At 40.1% G+C, this 22,092-nt stretch overlaps 1 protein-coding gene across 2 annotated transcripts in view; it reads right to left on the bottom strand.

Annotated features, from left to right (window-relative positions):
* tmtopsb (teleost multiple tissue opsin b) overlaps positions 1-22,092 on the bottom strand; it is a 57,639-nt gene that overhangs the window by 5,675 nt on the left and 29,872 nt on the right. The window contains exon 3 of one of the 2 annotated variants that reach the window (XM_049565657.1): positions 9,392-9,621. In XM_049565657.1, the coding sequence (XP_049421614.1) occupies positions 9,392-9,621 (230 nt within the window). Of the gene's footprint in view, positions 1-9,387; positions 9,622-22,092 lie in introns of both variants that reach the window. The other variant, XM_049565656.1, reaches the window with a different exon arrangement.

Raw genomic sequence — 22,092 nt, 5'->3', positions numbered from 1 at the left:
TAAGCTGTATCAGAACAAACAAATTCATTCATGAGAAAACACAAATGTAATCTTAAGTGAGAAGCAGCACTGAAATTCCTGGTGTATCCCTGGCTAAGGTCACAGAGTTTACATTTTATGATATAAAGATACACACAGTGGGATTTAAAGGCTGAAACCAATATTTTTCAGAATCAGTCAATGTAAGCTCTTTGAGCCAGATAAAAATGAATAAAAATCATGAATAAATACATAGTTTACCACTTATTGTGCAAGAATATCTATATTTTTACAGTGAAAATACCACACATCATGTATGTATTACAATGACCCTGTACAACTTAGTCATGGGCATACAGTATCTGTATAAGTGAAAGGTATATATAGATTTTATTTTATCTTATTTTTATTTATCCTCAGATTTTATCCTTATCTAGCACTCTATGTCTTAATTCCTTTTTCCTCTTGCTTCTGACTCTTAAACTGCTGTAACGTGTAAATTACGTCAGTGTGAGATTAAGTCGTATCTTATCTTATCTTATCTTATTCAGTTTTCCCCACCAGAATTTAAATCCTGACAGATTAGAGAATCTGGAGGGGTCACGACTCCTACTTTAAAAAAATAAATAAATAAATGAATAAATTAAAAAAAGAAAGAAAGAAAAAAAAAGAAGAAACATATATTTAGACTTTCCTCTGATTTCTTAAAAATAAATTAAAACTGACAAAACTAATAAGCTTATGCCAAAAATTCACAACAGATGGAGAAATTATTTTGTTTTCCCTCCTGACAATTTAAGTAAAGTTCAAAGTATTTCATATACAGTAGTAATGCTGTTTCAGTGTAGTATTTCTTTTGTTGTTTTTACTCTTTAAAAGTGAACAGAATGCATGAAGCAAACTTTCCGAAACTCGAATTTTCTGGGCGAGGATCCACTAGACCCATGTCGTTGGTTTTTGTTATTGGTTTGGACCGTGTTGTGACCAGTTTAATGTGGGACCTATTTTCTTGCTACTGAGCAACAACAGTCAACTGTATCACTGCACAGAAGGAGGCCTGCATCTACTCATAGACTAAAGGCTAAACTTTAATGGTGTCCTCCTTGGCTGAGCTGTGATGTTAGTTAGCTCAGTGGTGCTATGTGAGCTAGTGGTAGATGCACTCTTCCTTCTGCGACATACTACAGTTGGTGGGTGTAGTTTGGTAGAAAGGAAGTTTCTTTCATGAAACTGCTCACAACAAAGTCTGTCGATTGTCTTGAGTAATGGTCCATACAGTTTAATATATTTAGCGTCATACTTGCGTTTGGCCATGTCTTTGAGCTAGTTTGCTGTCTCTGTTAAGTAGCTGTTACTCACTCTAGAGCAGGAAACAGCACTTCAAAATAAAAGCTCTGTGATGGAAATTCACTGTACTTAAAAATGAAGTGTTTTTTAAATTCATTTATTTATTTTTATACAAATGACATATTTGCGAGTCACTTGCGGTCCATTAAGAATGGACCTGGGACCCACTTTTGGACCATGATCCACCAGTTGGGAACCACTGATCTGAGTAACCAGGTCATGATGTTGGCACTCAGCTTGAGCACCACAAGCCCAGTGCCATCTAGTTCCAGTATAATGGAGAGAAAGCAGACATCTCTGTGGCCGATATCTCCAACACTCGGCAACTCACACTAAAACAATCATGATTTAGAAATAGCACTTCAGGTCAGAAGAAAAGTATACATTTTTGATTTGGGGGTGAACTGTCCCTTTAAAAGAGATCATTATGCCCAGCAAGTACTTTTATTTTAATACTTTAATACTTTTGTTAAAGTTACAGCTGGTGAAGCACATTTTAACTTCTTTATATACTGTTGGATCGTTAACTCTGCAGCAGAGCATCATCATCATCATCATCATCATCATCATCATCATCATGTTTGTTTGTAAAATCTGAATCTGTAGAAGTAACTCCAGCTGCCAGATAAATGTAGTGAAGTTAAAAGTACAACAACAATTTCAGTTAATGTGCTTAGTTACTCTCCACCTCTCAAAAAGATGATAAGGGTACACAGAAACATGTGCATGACTGTAAAGGTGTAATTCCCATGATGACAGTTTGAGTCCGGGGCATGAATCTGTGCAGCGCTTGAAGTCTTCAACTCGCCTCAACACACTGCTGCCATAGTTATGGGCTGGGAGGAACTGAAGACTGAAAGTGCCACACAGCGCGGCCTCCTGTGCGTCTACCTGTGGCCCTGAAAACTCAGTTAGTAGCTTAATCATAACACACACACACACACACACACACACACACGCAGCGTGAAACTCCACGTGATGGAGCAACAAGTCGTGTGACGAGTCAATCATCAAAGAAAGTTAAAAGTCTCCAAGAAGACAGGCGGTTCAACAGAGGAGAGAGACTGAGGTAGATGCAGATAAAAACAGACAGACAGATAAAAGAGTGAGAGTGAGAAGAAGAAAAGGTCAGCGCCGCAGTGTGTCGCTCCCTGATAGTGACATCACATGCTAATCAAATCAAAGCTACGCTACCTTTTGGAGATTAAAAAGAACTTTCTTTTTATTCTGGTCGCGTCTGTCACCTTTCTCTGTCTCTGTCAGCTGTATGCCTGTTTACGTCTTTTACACATTTTACTGTCTTGTCTGTTCTTTATTACTTCTTTTTCTAATTTATCATCCCTTCTTTTCCCTTTTCTTCTGTTTCTTGCTACTTCCTGACATTCATTTATTGCTTTGTCCTGACTTTCATTTTCTCATTACTTTATTTCTACCTCTCTTTATTTCTGTCCTCATTACTTTTTCAAATCTTTCCCTCTTCCTTCTGTCCTTTCTTTCTTTGTTGCATTTTTGCTCCTCTCCTTTTTCCCTCACTTTTCTTTCTCTTTTACTCTGCCTTCTTTCTTTCTTTCTTTCTCCCCATCCTTCCTTACCTTTCTTTTTTCTTTTTCTTTCTTTCTTGCTCTCCATCTTTCCTTTCTTTCTTTCTTTCTTTCTTTCTTTCTTTCTTTCTTTCTTTCTTTCTGTCCTCTTTACTCTCTCTCTCTCTCTCTCATTCCTTTCTCCCCTTTCTTTCTCTTCCCTAACTTTTAATCTATCCTTTAGTCTTTCTTTCACTCTTCGTCCCTCCTGTCTTTTTTCTTTCTTTCTTTTTCTTTTCCCTCCCTTCCTTTTCTCCCCCTTTCTTTCTCTTTCTTTGTTTCTTTCTCCCCCTCTTCTTCCTTGCTTTCCCTCTTTCTCTTCTCTTCTTCCTTCTTATTTTTATTCTTTCCTTTGTTCTTTCTTTCAGCCCTTTCTTACTTCCATTCTTTCTCCCCTTCATTCCTTCCTCACCTTTCTTTCTTTCTCCTTTCTTTCTTGCTATCCATCTTTCCTTTCTTTCTCTTTCTCTTTCTTTCTCCTCTCTCTCTTTTTCCTCTTCATTTCTCCCCTCTCTTTTTTCCTTCCCTTCTCCCCTCTCTCTTTTCTTCTTCCTTTTCCCCCTTTCTTTCTCTTTCCTTCCTTTTGATCTATCCTTCCTTTCTCTCTCTCTGTTTTTCTTTCACTCCTTCCTTCCCTCCTTTCTTTTTCTTTCTTTTTGACCTTCTTTTCTGTCATTTATCCTTCTTTACCCCCCTCCTTTCTTGTTTTCGTTCTTTCTTTTGTTCTTTCTTTCCTCCCTTCCCTTCTTCCATTCTTTCTCCCCTTCATTCCTTCCTTCCTCACCCTTCTTTCTTTCATTCTCTCTCTCTATTTCTTCCCTGTATTTTTTTCTTTTTCCATGCTCTCCTTCTTTCTTTCTTTCTTTCCTTTTCTCCTCCCTTCTTTCTCTTTCTTCCTTTCTCCCCCTCTTCTTCCTTTCTTTCCCTCTTTCTCACCTTTCTTTGGTTTTCTTTCTCTTCTTCCTTTCTTATTTTTATTCTTTCTTTTGTTCTTTCTTTCCTCACCTTTCTTTCCTTCTCCTTCCTTTCTTGCTCTCCATCTTTCCTTTCTTTTTCTTTCTCCCCTCTTTTTTTCCTTCCTTTCTCCCCTCTCTCTCTTTTCTTCTTCCTTTCTCCCCTTTCTTTCTCTTTCCTTCCTTTTGATCTATCCTTCCTTTCTCTCTCTCTCTTTTTTTCACCCCTTCCCTCCCTCCTTTCTTTTTCTTTCTTTTTGTCTTTCTTTTCTGTCATTTATCTTTCTTTACCCCCTCCTTCCTTCCCCCTTTCTTCTCTTTCTTCCTCTCTTTCTTTCTCCTCTTCCTTTCTTGTTTTCATTATTTCTTTTGTTCTTTCTTTCTTTCCTCCCTTCCCTTCTTCCATTCTTTCTCCCCTTCATTCCTTCCTTCCTCACCCTTCTTTCTTTCGTTCTCTCTCTCTCCCTTTCTTCCCTGTATTTTTTCTTTTTCCATGCTCTCCTTCCTTTCTTCCTTTCTCGCCACAACTAACTTTGCTTTCTGGTTTTTTTATACCTCCTATCCTCCCTTTTTACTGGTTGCTACTTTCTTCCTTTACATCTTCTTTCCTTTCCTCCTCACTTCTTTCCTCCTTAATCTCTTTACCTGCTTCCTATTGATTTCGCTTTTCTTAATCTCTTCTCTTTCTTTCTTTCCTTCCAACATTTATCATTGCTTCTTCTTCTTCTCTTTTCTTAGTTTTGTCTTATTAAATAATGATGCAAGTTGTGCAGAAGAGGACTGTAAACTGAACTCTCTCTCTCAGTTCTCACCCCTTCACACTGCACTCCTTTCTTTTTCTTTCTTTTTTCCCATTACTTTCTGTCATTTATCTGTCTAAACATCTGAGGCAGTGTCTCTTCTCTTGTGAGCTGTCCTCTCTTTCTTTCTCCTCTTCCTTTCTTGTTATAAAACTAATCAGCTAATGACTGTGGTAATCTTTCTTCTTTCCTCCCTTCCCTTCTTCCAGAGCACCTTCCTTCCTTCCTTCCTGTCCTTCCTCAACCTTCTTTCATTTCAACCGGATTACCTCTCTCTTTTTTCTTCCTGTGCTTGATTTTTCTTTTCCATGCTCCTTCCTTAAAATGCATCTGCACAGATTTCTGTAATGGCCCTTCCTTCCACTGATAATAATCTAACACCTCTGTGTTTTATCTTCTAATTTTGTGTGTGTTTCACATATCTTGTGTTTCTGCCTGAAGGTGTAAAGAAGGAGCTGGTAGAAAGAAGTCTGTGTGCACCTCCCCATCGCTGTGGAGCTCCTATCCTCCCTTCACTGGTTGCTACTTTCTTCCTTTGATATCAATTTATCCTTTCCTCCTAACATTTTGCTTTCCTCCTTAATCTCTTTAGACACAGACATCCATCAAAAAGTTTTTGCTTTTCTCTTAGTTTTTCTTTCTTTCCTTCTAAAGAAAGCAGAAGGTCATTGCTTCTTCTTCTTCTCTTTTCTTAGTTTTGTCTTATTAAATAATGATGCAAGTTGTGCAGAAGAGGACTGTAAACTGAACTCAAACTAAACACTGTTCTCCTGTGGTTACACTGCACTCTTTTCAATCATCAGCATTTTCACCATTACTCCCTGGTCAACAGTTTCAGATCTAAACCCATCTGAGGCAGTATTAGCCAGGTGTGAGCTGACCTCTCCTTTGTCACTGGCTCCAGCCACAAACAAGAAGTCAGTCTGATCCGTCATTCAGGCTGACAAAAGCCACTTTGTGAAAATGCCAGAGGGAGCTGTGATTTAATCTGAGCGGTAAATAGACTGCATTTGTACAGCTTGTTTTCTAGTTTAAGCAACATTCAAAGCGCATTACAACACAGGCACCACTGACCCATTCACACACACGTCATGGCCGCCTCATACAAATACATGAAACAGAAACAACCTCTTAAGAATGTATTGCTTGGTAGAGGGCACAAAATGTGTTTCAGGTATACTATGTGTGGATTTCTGCCTGAAGGTGTAAAGAAGGAGCTGGTAGAAAGAAGTCTGTGTTCCTCCTCGCTGTGGCATTGCATTTCTCTCTCTCTCTCTCTCTCTCTCTCCCCCCTCTGTCCTCTTTCTCCCTTCTCTCCCTCTCTGCATGTTGAGAACTCGGCCGTCTATGTCTGTCTGTCTGTGTTTCTCATACTTCTACTGTTATTATACACATATGATTAGTGTCACATATGTATACAATCAGATATTAATTCAACATATTGTACTATAGTTGCCAGAATTATAATTATAATATTATTACTTTTATTAATGTTGTTGTAAGCTACATTATGTGCAATAAACATTTGGGAGCTGCTATGACAGATTGCCAGTCTGATCCTTGTGCACAGTGTTATTAAATCAAATAAATAAAAAAACGACAGAGGTTTGATTTGAGCTGAGGATGAATTTGTGCAGTGTAATATTTGAACGTTAAGACAAAAAGTGATGCTCAAAGAAATGACTGATCTGCAAAAATTCAGTAACTTAAGACAGTCCTGAGTAACAAAGAAATGTGCAGCAGGTTAACTTCTATCACAGCGGTGCCTGGCTGGTGACATGTGAGGTTGTGTTGCTGCTGTAGTGTGAAATGCCTCCTGCTGATTTTGTTATCATTACTTATTAGTCAAACTGAGCTTGAAGTCACCTAATGACATGGTCATTAATTAGCACAACAATGGCTTCACTCTGACAGACACAAGCCTGTGTGTGTTTGTGTGTGTGTGATGTTATTTGAATGTAAGGTGACGTTTTTCACAAATTCTGTCGAACAAAAATTATTTGCTCCTACACCGTTTATCATAACTGCTTCAAACTTGCACAAATTACAGCTCTACCCCTGCTGAACATTACTTGTGAAGGACTTTGTCATAACTTGAACGGTTTGGATTTAAGAAGCGTTAGAAGGTGCAGGACACAACTCCTCATGATGATCTCTGGAAGAAAAGATGAATGAAAAAGAAAAGAAAGAAAAAAAGAAAAGATAATAATATGGACTCACACAAAAATAATCCCTCACAATCATCGCTAATGACTTACTAGCAGTGTGTGTGGTGTGGTGTGTGGTGGTCTGCCTGTGTTTCCGTATTTTCTATATTTTGATTTGTTCATTTCTGGGTGTCAGCCTTTGGGCAGTGGTGTGTAACCCCCAGCTAATAGCAGCTCGAGACTCAACAGCAACAAGGTTATATCGCTGTCTCCGTCTCGCCTCTGCTCTCTAGATGAAAGCTACAGGTCTGTGTGTCTCTTGGTTCGAGGGCGACATTGAGTCACACACACAGAGCAGAGAAGCCAAGCGGACAGGATGAAGCATCTCGTTCAGCTGAATTCACACAAAATCCGAGAGTGCACATACAAAACCGTCGAGAAGCAATCAGAAAATAACTTTTTATTTCTCTGATTCACTGCTTTGTTCTCGTTAACGCCATTCTGTCTCTTCATTCGATCTAGCTCGCTTGATCACCGCTGCTCTCTCAGTTTTGTTGAGCTGAGGAGGCGCCAAATTTCTACATTGTGTTTACAAATCCTGCAGAGTATGCCATAAAATTACATTCTGGCAACACAATGCCAATGCGAAATCTGTTACAAACAGTTGCAGTTCTGTTGTGAAATGGTCACAGTGTGGTGAGGTTTAGGGTAAGCCTGCCACAAACTAAGAATTTGGATGGCAGATAGACATGGCTGATAGTCCATGTTCGTTGATCCATCCATCCACCATCCGCCTGACCTCTGTTGACTTTCTCACTCTTTATGTTTATTTCATGTAACCACCACAAGATCCTTGACTTTGCATTGGTATCGTTTTCATATTGCCAGCACATACATTTAACCCATTTTGTACCCACCACTACATAACACATTGTTATGAGTTTGTGTGTTTCACATATTTCTATGAGACCCATCTGCACATTCATACAGTGGTGACTGACACTACCATACAAGGTGCCACAGTCTTACTTTGTGAGAGTGTGTTTTATTTTGTCTGTTTCAGCTGTTTCCAGCTGTAGTGAGTCCGTGGGGATCTGGTGGGTTAGGAAGTGTGTTTTTGTTTTGTTTGTTTTATGATTTGGCGCCACTCACAGTGCTTCCCTTTGTTTCTTTCATCACTTGACTCTCTCTGTTGGACATTCTGTGTTCACCTGTTGAGCCGTAAGCATGTAACTTTGTGTTTAGTCATGGTGCTTAGCGTTTCTGGATAATTTCTCCCACTCATATATGTTTTATCAGCATTCCCAATTCCTCTTGAAAAGCTAAAATGTGTCGAGTTATTCATAACGTGACTGCTTTTAACAAAACAACACACACTGACTGAAGCAGATTTGGACTAATTTGTGGTGCCTAAATCTTAACCACCATTATGTTGTCCTCCTCCATACTTAAACTAGAAAAGAACACTCAGAGTGGAGGTCCACTGAGTGTGTCTGGGGGCATGTGGGCAGGGAATGGGGAGTGCAGAGGAGGCTGTGTGTCCAGTGTGTAGTGGAAAAATGCATAGAGTAGTGTAATGGTAACAGAGCATCCTGGGTTCGCCTAACTGTATAAATTTAAGGTTTTGTGTAAGATATTCAGAGCATTAATACGGCACCAAGTTAACAGCTGGCTCTGTCAGCACTGTTGCTGTTGTCAACACTGTTAGCACTGCTAGAAATGAGGATTTATTCATCTAAAATTGTGCCTAACTTTAGTAGATCATAATGTATCAAATGACACCAAACTTTTCTAAGGATGTAAATCCTGAGTGACAGTGAAGACCAAAATGTGGCCTGCAACACATGTTCGCTCAATGTTAGATTTGGAGATGATGAGATTTCATCTGTATTTGTGCATATTTCCTGAAATCTTAGGGATACAGACCAAACAGAGCAATACCACTGGAGATCATGGCGGCAGTGTAGTGTATTTCAAATGAGATACGACCATAGGAAACAATGAAGACATTTAAATAATGGCGGATGGAAAAAAATGGTAATACAGTGAAAATAATTCTCCATCCACATGTTGGGATGTAATGGACCTTTGATGATATAATGGTCACACAGATCACAGCTGTCTACAATGCTGCTTCTGTTTAAAGGTACAATATTTTGACCTCCTCCACCGTCGCCTCGTTTGTTGTGTGAAACTTTTGACTCTGCATTCGAGAGCCATCTATTAACTGTATTTATGCCATCATAAAAGTCGCATGGGAAGTATGAGGGCAGTGACGTTAAAAACAGGTTTTTCAACTAATGTGAATCATCGCTACCATGAAAGGTCTTTGAGCAAACAGTCAGAAATCTGCACACAAAATATTAGGCTGATTGATCCAGTAGTACTGGTAAAGACAGACAGATACACACACATGACCAAACATGGCAGGGATAATAACGTTTTAGAAGAAAACTACAGAGACTAATGTTTTACAGTAAGATAGGATGCACATACAGATCCAACAGGAAGACAGAGAGAGAAGGCAATTGTAAGAAATGAGCAGTAAGAAGAAGAAATAAGAAGAAGAGCGGCAACTCACCTGCCTGTTCATGAATATATAGATAAAAGGGTTGATGACAGTGGAGAACTTGGCCAGCAGCGACGGTGTGATGCTTGCTTCTGGTGTCAAAAGGCCGTGGGGACCAAAAGTTGCGAGCAGAGCTGCCACTCCATATGGCAGCCAACAGACCAGGTAGCACACCACCATTGTAACAACCATCACCAGCACCCGCTGCTCTCTGCGGCGGGTCACCACTGAACTCACACTGCGGACCTGTGTAGGAGAAAAAAAACTTTATTGGTGCATGGTGTCGAAACACACATAAGGGCACCCTGGTGGCTCAATGGGTGGAACACACGCAACTGGGACTGAGTCCTTGAGTCAAGCCTAAGGCCCTTTGCTGCATGTCATCCCCTCTCTCTCTTCCTCCTCGCCAGGCAGGAAAGGCAATGCCTCCTCTGTCTTTATCTAACAAAGTAGAAATGCTAAAAAATAATCTTAAAACATACATATAAGCAAGAAGAAAAAAAGGAAAACATTTCTGTTCCAGCAGCTTGAACTACAATTCATGTAGACTAAAAATTTCTCTGTCAGTGTGTTGTGCACCTCGGGCCAGTTTATGTACAATACACTGAACAAACAGTTCCCCAGCTGGTGTGCTCACGAAAAACACCCGCCAGCAGAAAAGAGCCCACATCTTACAGTTGGATCATATGATGCAGTGTAAAGACCACTCTTGGGGGAAAACTAAAAATGAGATTTTAAGAATTTTAACTATAAGACCAGAGGCTACTCTTACCTAATTCCTGATAGAGGGTTATTATTCATCAAATATTGAGGTTTTTGACAAAATATGAATATTTTATAAAATATTTTGACTTGATTCTTAAATCAATCCCATTATATCACAACTTCCTCCAGAAGTTTTGGAAAGATTTTATTTAGGTTTAAAGTGTGTTTACAAGTGAAACTCTTATTTTAGGAACAGTATTATTATCATTATTATTATTATTATTATTATTATTATCATTCACTTTTTAAATTATAATATAGTATAATATAATATTATAATATAGTCGTAGTAATAATATCTTCTTATCTTATTCCCTTTTCATTATAATACATTTTCAAATGTTTTAATCGTGTATGCATAGACTTATTTTTGACTTTCTTTTCAACGTGATGCATCTTGACTTCCAAAATCTCACACAGTGGCTTTAATCTAGGTCATAGCATCAAGGTGTTTTTAGTGTCTATCTGTTGCACCCAATATACAGTACGGGCCAAAAGTTTGGACACACCTTCTCATTCAGTGCGTTTTCTTTATTTTCATGACTATTTACATTGTAGATTCTCACTGAAGGCATCAAAACTATGAATGAACACATGTGGAGTTATGTACTTAACAAAAAAAGGTGAAATAACTGAAAACATGTTTTATATTCTAGTTTCTTCAAAATAGCCACCCTTTGCTCTGATTACTGCTTTGCACACTCTTGGCATTCTCTCCATGAGCTTCAAGAGGTAGTCACCTGAAATGGTTTCCACTTCACAGGTGTGCCTTATCAGGGTTAATTAGTGGAATTTCCTGCTTTATCAATGGGGTTGGGACCATCAGTTGTGTTGTGCAGAAGTCAGGTTAATACACAGCCGACAGCCCTATTGGACAACTGTTAAAATTCATATTATGGCAAGAACCAATCAGCTAACTAAAGAAAAACGAGTGGCCATCATTACTTTAAGAAATGAAGGTCAGTCAGTCAGTCCGGAAAATTGCAAAACTTTAAATGTGTCCCCAAGTGGAGTCGCAAAAACCATCAAGCGCTACAACGAAACTGGCACACATGAGGACCGACCCAGGAAAGGAAGACCAAGAGTCACCTCTGCTTCTGAGGATAAGTTCATCCGAGTCACCAGCCTCAGAAATCACAAGTTAACAGCAGCTCAGATCAGAGACCAGATGAATGCCACACAGAGTTCTAGCAGCAGACCCATCTCTAGAACAACTGTTAAGAGGAGACTGCGCGAATCAGGCCTTCATGGTCAAATAGCTGCTAGGAAACCACTGCTAAGGAGAGGCAACAAGCAGAAGAGATTTGTTTGGGCCAAGAAACACAAGGAATGGACATTAGACCAGTGGAAATCTGTGCTTTGGTCTGATGAGTCCAAATTTGAGATCTTTGGTTCCAACCGCCGTGTCTTTGTGAGACGCAGAAAAGGTGAACGGATGGATTCCACATGCCTGGTTCCCACTGTGAAGCATGGAGGAGGAGGTGTGATGGTGTGGGGGTGTTTTGCTGGTGACACTGTTGGGGATTTATTCAAAATTGAAGGCACACTGAACCAGCATGGCTACCACAGCATCCTGCAGCGACATGCCATCCCATCCGGTTTGCGTTTAGTTGGACCATCATTTATTTTTCAACAGGACAATGACCCCAAACACACCTCCAGGCTGTGTAAGGGCTATTTGACCAAGAAGGAGAGTGATGGAGTGCTGCGGCAGATGACCTGGCCTCCACAGTCACCGGACCTGAACCCAATCGAGATGGTTTGGGGTGAGCTGGACCGCAGAGTGAAGGCAAAGGGGCCAACAAGTGCTAAACACCTCTGGGAACTCCTTCAAGACTGTTGGAAAACCATTTCAGGTGACTACCTCTTGAAGCTCATGGAGAGAATGCCAAGAGTGTGCAAAGCAGTAATCAGAGCAAAGGGTGGCTATTTTGAAGAAACTAGAATATAAAACATGTTTTCAGTTATTTCACCTTTTTTTGTTAAGTACATAACTCCACATGTGTTCATTCATAGTTTTGATGCCTTCAGTGAGAATCTACAATGTAAATAGTCATGAAAATAAAGAAAACGCATTGAATGAGAAGGTGTGTCCAAACTTTTGGCCTGTACTGTACAACGTACAACTCCAGTGAAATGTGATCCCATGAGCTCCTTTAACTTGTTCACTGTAATTTAGTCCTTTTTGTGTCTTCTTACATTGTTGGCTGCTGCTTTGTAATTGTCCCTGTTTCCGGATGGTTCTGGCAACCCATCATTTTTGGTTGTGGAATGATTTAACTGTCCACACATCCCGACCCCTACAACAGGACCCACATGGTCACTCCTCTTGAATATGTGCAGCGACTTCAAACTGCAGTCACCTCACATTCCTACCATCACACCAGTCCTTACTCCCTGTGAGGCACATGCTTTCTCTCTTTCTCTCTCCAGATGTCAAATCTTCACGTAGGAAAAAGAGCTTTTTGGTTGAAAGCTGCTGCTCAGGATTTAGTTCCAATGAAACAAAGGATTGAAGAAGCCAGCCCAAAATAATCCGACTGTAAAGGAGCCAAACAAGAAAACCTCAAATGTTTCCAAAGAAGGTAAATTCTCTTTCCACTCTCTTTCATCTGCACATTCCCATTTAAAATTTGCCATATTTGGGGCTGTCTCACATCAGTTTATCTACAACCACAGCCTATGTAAAGTGTAACTGCTGCTGTTTCTAGGAGTGTGCATCTTCTATCTATCCTAGCCTATGTCGCCCACACAAACTGCCTGTACAACTCTTCAAAACGTTGCTGTGAAGACTTATCAATAAAGTCAATGTCAGAAGTCTCCCTGCTGTGCTGTGCGGATTGGCCCTCCCCTGGTTCCTCAGTCACGTTGGACAGAAAGGGGACACTAGGTCGTGCAGTAAATTAAACACCCCCAAAGGAAACCATCAAGCACCTGCCCTCCTGCTGTTTCCTCCTGTTATCTTGTTCCCTACTGTAACTAGTCCAGCCAGGATTATGAGACAGTCTCAGCAGTAGTTCACATTTATGGGTCTTACACTGCTCTGAAACGAAATTCTCAAAAAAATACCACAGACTCCCAGAGAGGTAAAAGCTGCAAACGTCTTCTTCTGCTTGAAACAGATGCTTGTTACAACCGAACACCCGAGTGAGAGCAGAGACATATACATCAATACATCGCTCAATACATTCCACAGAAAAATCCTCGACAACAACAGAACTAAATCTATTACATTTTTCATTTCCAGGAGCTTCAAATGCTCAAGTGACATTTAAACCCAAACAATCATTTCCTCTCCTGCCAACATAAATACTGCATTAAGAATCTCTTAAATATTCATAAAACAGTGCAATATAATTGAAAAATCTAAATTCCAGATGAGACCGATGATGGGGGGAAGAAGAATGAAATTCAGACTGTAGTTTGGGTCCATGCAGTTTTGTTTAAGTTAATAATTTGGACTCATGCCTCAGTGCCAAGCTTTGCAGTACAAGAAGAGACATACTGGGCGCCACTGCTGCCAACTCTCCTCTGAGGGAAGTAGCTACTGGGTGCTCGAAAAGTCACTAAATATCATGTGCAATTTTTGTTTATGCATGACTACTTATTTTTCATGCAAAGTGTGTATAAAGCTGTGAATCTGTGTGTGCGTCAGCAACAGACATAACTGGCCTGCAAAGAGGTGCAAAGCTGGAGTGCAGCGCTCATCATTGCTATTTTCCTTATGCAGCTGTCATATTCACAGACAGCCCCTGTTGTGTGAGAAGCAAAAGTATTTGCACCCATTGGTGTTCCCATGGGTGTGCAAGTCTTAAAATAAGGTGCGTTCAGGTGCATTTAGGCAGCAGAAAGTGATTGCACCATTGACCAACAAAAACCTAGTCTGAAATCCACGGTGCAGTATTTTCCTGCTGTTTAAAGGGCGCATTATTCAGACAGTAAGATGCACCTCTATAGGCTGATTAACAGTGCCCATACACTGCTTGTCACACACACAGTTAAAAAAATGTAATCTGTGCATGTCTTCATATGCTGTCAAATAAAGTTGTTGATGGGTAAGAGGGTTGGAAGATGGCAGGCTGAGGGTCCACGGGCCAAGGACCACATACCTGTCCTTCAGCTAAGACAAATGCAACTGTAAACTTCATGATAGCAGACACCTGTAATGTCATGTCAGATAATTTTGAGACTAATGCTAGTTGTCCCTATACACTGCTGGTTGCTGTCAAAGTCACTGCTGCGCTGCGTTTCTTTGCAAGTGGGTCATTCCAGTGCCCAGAGTTTAATTAGACACATGTGACGATCTACCCTAAGTTCACCCATACACACAGTTACATCTCCAACATGCCAATGATTTCATTCATGACGGCTGCCAGCCAAGAAATGCTTAAGCAGGATTTTTTTTTTTTCCAAACGTTCAAGTTCATGTCCCACCAGAGAACCCTTAGTAAACCCTATGGCAACCTATTCCATCCGCATTCAGGTGATTCGCAATGTGTAACGTTAATGGGTGTGCCATATCATATCATTCATGATAATACCGTTATAATTCTTAATATGATATGAAAAATTCATATCATGATACCTGCAATATTTTGACTCTTGACATCTTGACATCATACTGTTACCTACAGCAACAACAAGCATGGCTGAAAGCAAATTATTACCAACTTTTCAGTGGTTCCAAAAAGAGGAGCATCTTCAATGGTGTAGAATAAACTGTGGTGTCCTGAATGTTTTATGAACAGCCCTGGACTTGAAAGACTTTTTTTTAGCGATTTATCCACTCAGAGGGAACTCATTCAGCGGCTCCTCTGGCAGCAGCACAGCGTCTCTCCCTCTCCTCTCTTGCTGTGTGCACACCGGAGTTGTGTCATTAAGTGATTTGACATAAATCTTTGGTAAACCTATGTGCTGCTCACGGCTTGACAAAAAACTACATACATGTGAATAGTATGTGATAGTTACTGTAGCATTAGAGGAAAAATGGCAGAGCATAAAGGTCCATTCTGGATTTTGCTAAAAGAAGGAAATCACCTGTTGATTTGTATATATAGATCCAAGGGTACATTTTTTTGTATTTGAGAGCTGTTTAAATGTTTGTGATAGATTTTATTTTGTTTAACTATTAATATTGTATACAGAATCTGAATCTCACTCTGAGTTACTGTTGTTGTTTAAAAACTAAAGAAATAAGACATTATTATTGTTTAGTTTTTACTGAATATTTGAGACAAACGTATAAAACTATATTACTGATTTTGTTGCAATTCTGTTTTCTTAAATTGATTATAAAATACTTTTTTTTTTTTACTAATTTGTCATATTATCAAGAATAGTGTTATCGCAATAATATCCTGAAATATTGTGATATCATTTTAGGGCCATATCACCCACCTCTAGTAAGGTTACACATGTATTCGCAAATGATCCTAAATCAAGCCATGACCCCTTTATACTGGCCAACTGCTGTCTTCCGGGGGTCCTCCTTCTTGACGTGTGGCTTTTAGGGGACAATGGCTATCCATTAAAGACATAGCTAATTGCAGTATACTGTATACTATGTCAACAACAGTGTGTGATATTTCATTCAATAGAGAACAGCCAAGAGCACATGCTGTAAAAGATAGAACATTTTGAATGCTGAAAATGCGATTCAGATGTTTGGATAGGTCAGGTGGAACATTACATTACAGCCCTCAGAAGGTCGGAACATTCTTTGTGGCATGTTGTGTGTTACATAATGGATGGCTTGAAAGTTTCTTGGACATAAATGAGGATGTGAAGCTGAACTGCACGTGCTGATGCCAATAATCCCAAATATGGCAGCAGCAGCACCACGGGCACTCAGAGATCAGCTGACAGAAGAGCGGCTTCATCTGTAGACTGATGAGCACACTGACATCAGTTGTCTCAATTCAATGATAGCAATAATGGAGGTTTTGATATTACGTCAGGTAGCTAACTATTGGTTTCCATTAATTTTTAGAGCTACTTTCAGAGAAAAAAAGTGCAGGCCCCATTGTCAAAATTCTTACTGGAGATAAATTCAAGGTTGTTCTTATATCCAATATCCTGATAGATAGATCCTGATACTCTGTTAGAAGGGTGCCAGTGATTATTACATCAACAAGCTACATTGTCAGAAAGCTTAAATCAGAGAACGAAGAAGTAGACATCAATCCTGGAAAACATTCTTAGTCTGTTATCACGGTCACAGGTAGTCATTTGTCATTTTGATTGGTTGCTAACTTCCAGAAGGCTATAATAATTATAACCCTCACCCCTGAAGTATTTTTGGTGGAGCTTCAGTCTGCATTTATTTGTTTACCGAAATGAAATGAACCAAATGCTGAGCTCAGTGCACGTTTGGTAACACAAGATAAAGATGCAGGGCCGGCCTGACACTGTGGCGAATGCAAGCTGAACTCACTGAGGTTTCAGATAAGACCTGCAGCCACAGGGTTTATAGGTAATTAAATCCCCTGGACCAAACAAAAAAACATTTTACCAGTGTTACGTGTGTCATGACACTATCAAACACATAAACATGGACATCATGAAAATGATATGATCATTTATGGCATTAAAGGGATTGCTGTTTGGCATCTCAGAAGTCTCAGATGTCTGAACATACTTGAACTCACCATGGAGAGATTTTTCAGAGTCTCTGCTTGCAACAGTTTTAGCACAAGACACTAATATTACTGTACTGCTACATCCTGTACCTGCACTGGAGTGTGTGTGTTTTATAATAAGACCAACTGTGACATTATCTGGAGTAGAAAAGAAACCTGAAGCCAGTTCATTAGAGTATGACCCAAAATATGCCCTGACTGTTCTACCCAAGCACGGAGCAACTTGAACATGCCAAAGTTTCCACAAGGTCTTAATCAATTGGCAGAAATAAATCATCACTTCCGTGTTACTCTAAGCAAAATGCACCCTCTCAATCCTGCCTACAGGTGCTGTGTCAGCCGGACAGGTTGTCGAAGGATGTCAAAAGAATATTTCAGGCCTCTGCCTGGAGTAATTCCTAATGACAGAGTGCAAAAGATACCGCAAAAACTGTAATATGTCATGACATGTGACAGTATAAGGTCAATAACTGACCAGATACTGTCAGGTGAACAAGGACTTACTCCATCATCTTGCTGGTTTGACATCAGTGATGATGTACATCAGGGTACCAAGAGATACTAAGAAGTGGTGATGCTGAAGCACATGGGTTTTATTTTCTTGCTGCAGGATATTTAGTACGTCAGCTGACAGGACGGGGGCTTGAGACATACATTTGTACACAGCTGCGGAGGTTGAATTACATGTAATAAAATGCATCCCATAATGTCCTGTCACAATCCCTCCTGCATGTGGGGGCAGATGCAACAATTGACATCTAATGTTACAATCAATAGAGTCTTTGCATTTGACATCATACATCGGTGTGCTGTCCAGATGGATGGCAGACAACTGGAGGCAAAGAATACAACACTGTACAGATGCCTATGATTGGTGCTGTTTACAGCTGGTCCAAGTGATTGATTGGGAAGAAACAAGGGCCACTTTAAGGGCCTGTCCCATTTCCCTTAAATCTTCCACTTGGTACTGAGTGCCCTCGTTTGCAAGATAACCCTTGATGAGGGAAGTGAGTAATATTAGGGTAGAGAGCCTTCCCAAAGAAATGGGACACCACTTCATGCAAATCGGCGTGGCCAACGTGCAGGCATACGTCACGCATAGTAGCGACACAATGAAAATGCCGGCTCCAGCGCTTGTGTTGTGGCATGTGCTATGTTCATTCTTCTCCATCTGATGAATCAACAGAGAAGAAATGCTGAAAACAGGAGGCACCTACGATGTCTTCTAGTTCTGATCAATTTTGTTCGGGTAAATGGATTTGTTTAAATATTTTGACGCTGTGTTGAGTTTCTGAGGTTTTTTTTCTTCAGTCTGGAGAAGCGGTTAACTAATTTCAAATGTAAACACTAAGGCATTAGTGTTCTACCTAGTAGGTAGAAAATAGTAGATAAAGCCAGGCCAGCGGTGTTGCAACCAAACAGTTGCACTCATTTACCCACCTGGCCAAAAACATGACAGTATCTTTCCAGTCATGTACCCAACCACACACATAATACTTACAGTCCACTAGACTCTACCATTGGCTCACCATGTGACGTTATAAACATTTGTAACATAAGGAGGTCTGGAGGATGAGATCATTTCTAACGATGATCAGGTTCACATCCAGTTTCATTTTTCTGACAATACCTGCTGCCTGCAGGTTCATCCAACTCTTTTATGTAATCATTTCCTGCTGTATCCAGTTCACCTAGTGTATGGATTTATCACTTCCTGCCCTCCATCTGAATTTGTGCGTCATAAGAATCATGTGATTGAAAACAACCTTTTTTGTGACTAACATTACTTGTGAAAACAACTGATGACTGTTAATAAGTAGAGCACAGATACAACTTACCTACATAATAATTGTATCCAAATAGTTCAAGAGGTTTGTGAGTGATGACATCAAAACCAAACATTGTTACAACTGCCCCCGTCTCCCCTAATCAACCCTGTGTTTCTTGTTGCAGAGACAAAACGGATTTAAATCCTACAAATAGAGCTAAATGTAAACGTTTTAAGAAAACAGCGGAGCGTGGAGCAGCCTCTACAGCGTTAAGTGCTGTGTGTGTAGCAAGCAAGGAGAGAGATGATGTGTCTGTACTCGGGAAAGGCAGGTGAGCTGGACATTAGGTTAGCAGTAAACCATGAATGTAACAGTGGATGTTAAGTCTGAGCTGCAGCTTGTCAGAACTGCCAGATTGATGAAGTTATTTTAGCGTTGTATAGAGAAATTTTCTCACATGTTTTACATCATCTGATCGGCTCTTCTGATCAGCCTTCAAACTTTTTAGAACAAATATCATAGATAAAGATCAATGGCGAATAAATATAATCCTTGCTTGTCCCCGACTCTGGCTAGTTAAAGGGCCAGTGTGTAAAATGGGTTAAAAACAGTGACATCAGTGGCCAAATTCTAGATTGCAGGGTTTACTCGCTCACCCCTCCCGTCGGGTAAATGACGGTGGCCTCATAGGGACAAAAAGCCTTGCGCACGAGTTTTTCAGGAGTAGGTCTATCTAGTGACGAGGTGAATGTTTATTTAGAAATCTAAACCATGTTACAATATTGTAATGAATCCCTCACGAGCAGGAGACCAGAGTAGCGTTCGGGAAAAAGGCCCGTTTATTTGAGCACTCGAAAAATTCCGGTAACACTCCAGGGGGTAAAAGACTCTGTCCCAAACTCTGACTCTTCTAGTGTAACAGACGCACTTCATAACTTTACACACATACTCGTTTACCATACCGAGTGGGGACCCCCCTCCCTCTCTGCTCAATCTCCAGCCCGCACACTGACTGGCAGCGTAGCCTGTAAACAGAGCTCAGCTGTTTATTTAGCCTAGCAATATTTCCGGACTATAGTAGCTGCAATGGACGACTTTGAACGCGATTTTGAAGAGTTTCTTGTAGCGGACACAGACCCAGAGCCATACCTTTTTGAGCCGGAGCATACAGATGAGGAACTCCATGTGTTTGATGCTGAGCGGGCGAGAAGAGAGGCTGAATGCACAGAATGGGATTCACTGCTACCATCGCTGGGGAGATATATCATCAGGAGGAAAAGCGCCGCAGAGAGTGCATCACAAGGAGTGAAGTTGCATCTTCTTTTCCTCGCAGATGACGGTTCGGGTTCATTCTCTCCTGTTGCGTGGTAAGTGTGGTCCATTTGCAAACTTTATAACTAAAAAAAACTTTTCACTACTCTCTATCAACGAACTACTAACACTCTCTGCTGTTTCCTTCTTCTTTCTTCCTTCCGCTGTCTTCCTTGGTTTATTTATACACGCGAAATGCGTTCTCTGGCTGGCTGGATTGTCCGCTCGGTCTGCCGTACATACATGGCGGCGCAAGATGGCGAGGCCCTTGCTATATATATATATATATGAAAGCATAATTATAAGGCTACGAAAACCAAACGAATTTTATTTTATAGCGATTATACACTTGTATAAACATATTAATGGGTAGAATATTCAGATTCAGATTCAGATTGACAATAAACCATGCCAAATATTACACACTGGCCCTTTAAAGTAGAGATAGTGAGTGTATGGGGAGATGTTTATATAGCACTGCCGCTAATCAAACTGCACTAGTATGGGGGGGAAACACTGACCCATGGCTCATTAAAGTGAAGTCCACTCTCATGTCTGAACACTAAACGTAAAGCTAGAGACAGCAGCTAATTAGCTTTGCTTAGGAAGAATTTGGTAATATGAGATACAGAAAGTTATTTTAGGGTTTAAGAGAAACTGCTATATATGTTGGTTTAAATTCCTTTCAAATATAGTTTCTTTAGAGTGAAAACTTTTTTGTGTGGTTTTCCAATAGTTCCAAGGTCAAATTTTAAATTCACTCTCTGTGCGCAGTCGTCCCAAACAAAACAAATTAGAAAATCAGTCTGTGCTTCAGGAGAAAGACCTGAATAGGTGGAAAGTCTACAGCCTGACTGTCCATCATACTGAAGGGAAGGACAAAGGAGACACATTTGTACATTTCTGTGCAGAAGCAAGAACTGAAAATCCACTCTGAATCTTAAAGTCTACAACTTAACCTGACCGAGCAGAGGCAGCCCTGGAACATTGGGGAGAGTATAGATATTTAATGCTACCTTTCAAGGAGCCCGCAACTTTTCTCAATATCCATACAAACTGCAAACAACCTGCATATCTTGGCACTAAATAATCGTACTTTTCTTTCCTTTCTTCATCAAGTACGTCACAAAATATTTTTATGTACAAGGACAGTTAGGGGGACAAAGTATCTCTTATCTCCTTTAGCAAAGACACGTGGCTGAGCCCACTCTCCCCACCAGAAGGAAAAAGAAAGAAAAAAGGTAAGGTTTCAGTTTCAACGGCTGTGAAATTATCAGAAATGTAAAACTGTTGTCCTGGCATTGAATTACCTGTTCCCAAAACCCTTCTTCCAAATATCTGTCCAATCATAGCATAGCAACTATAACTAGTCACAGCAGGTCTGTCATGTCATGGAGCTCAATTTAAAGGCCAAGAAAACCAATGGTGGTCATCATAGCAATATTATTTCCACGTGTGTGTGTGGAGAGTTGTGAAACAGTATCTCAGTCTGCATACTGGCCTTATTCAGACTGTCAGCCTAAATCTGATTTTTGGCATTTTCAGACCGTATCCAAATTGATTTTAAAAAGTTTGGCAGGCAAAATACCAATGAAATGACATATTTGCAAATCACATCCAAACCACAATTTGAGGTAGATCAAAATCAGATTTTAAAGTGTTGTTTGCATCACTTGCAATCACAGACTATATAATCATGGCGGTAGCTACTGTGATGTCACCCATTGGTTTATGGACTGCTGTTTTAAAGCCTTGAGTTCAGCCTTTTGGTCATCGTCATGTTGGTTTTTTGGAGTCAGAAGTGATCATGTTTGGATAAGACGGTAGAGCCATGGAGGAGTGTCATCAGCCAGACACTGGTCGTCATTTTAGTCTGCAATGGCTACGGTTGATGTTGACTGGTAAATCTACTACCTTCATATCATTGCAAACTGCACTGAAAAATAAAAAGTGTTCCCATACTTCTAACCAGGGACTTCATTCATCTAACCTGGACTATGTATAAAAAATAACTGAATATTATTGGATTTGTACTTCTCAAACGTTCAATAATCTGCAGTTTATTTGCTGTTTTGATTAGACAATATAAAAAAGCTATTATGGAGCAGAAGAAACAGTGTTGCTGTTATATTACAAGTGCTAACACAGATGTAATCACTCTTGCAAATACGAGCTATTAGTGTAATATCCATGGTATGAAAGAAGTAAACAACTCATATTTCAGAGAGAAATAT

The sequence above is a fragment of the Epinephelus fuscoguttatus genome, linkage group LG21 (genome assembly GCF_011397635.1).
Source record: "Epinephelus fuscoguttatus linkage group LG21, E.fuscoguttatus.final_Chr_v1".
In the NCBI taxonomy this organism is placed as follows: domain Eukaryota; kingdom Metazoa; phylum Chordata; class Actinopteri; order Perciformes; family Serranidae; genus Epinephelus; species Epinephelus fuscoguttatus.
Note: the sequence above shows the minus strand (reverse complement) of the source record. Positions and strands in the feature narration are given on the sequence as shown.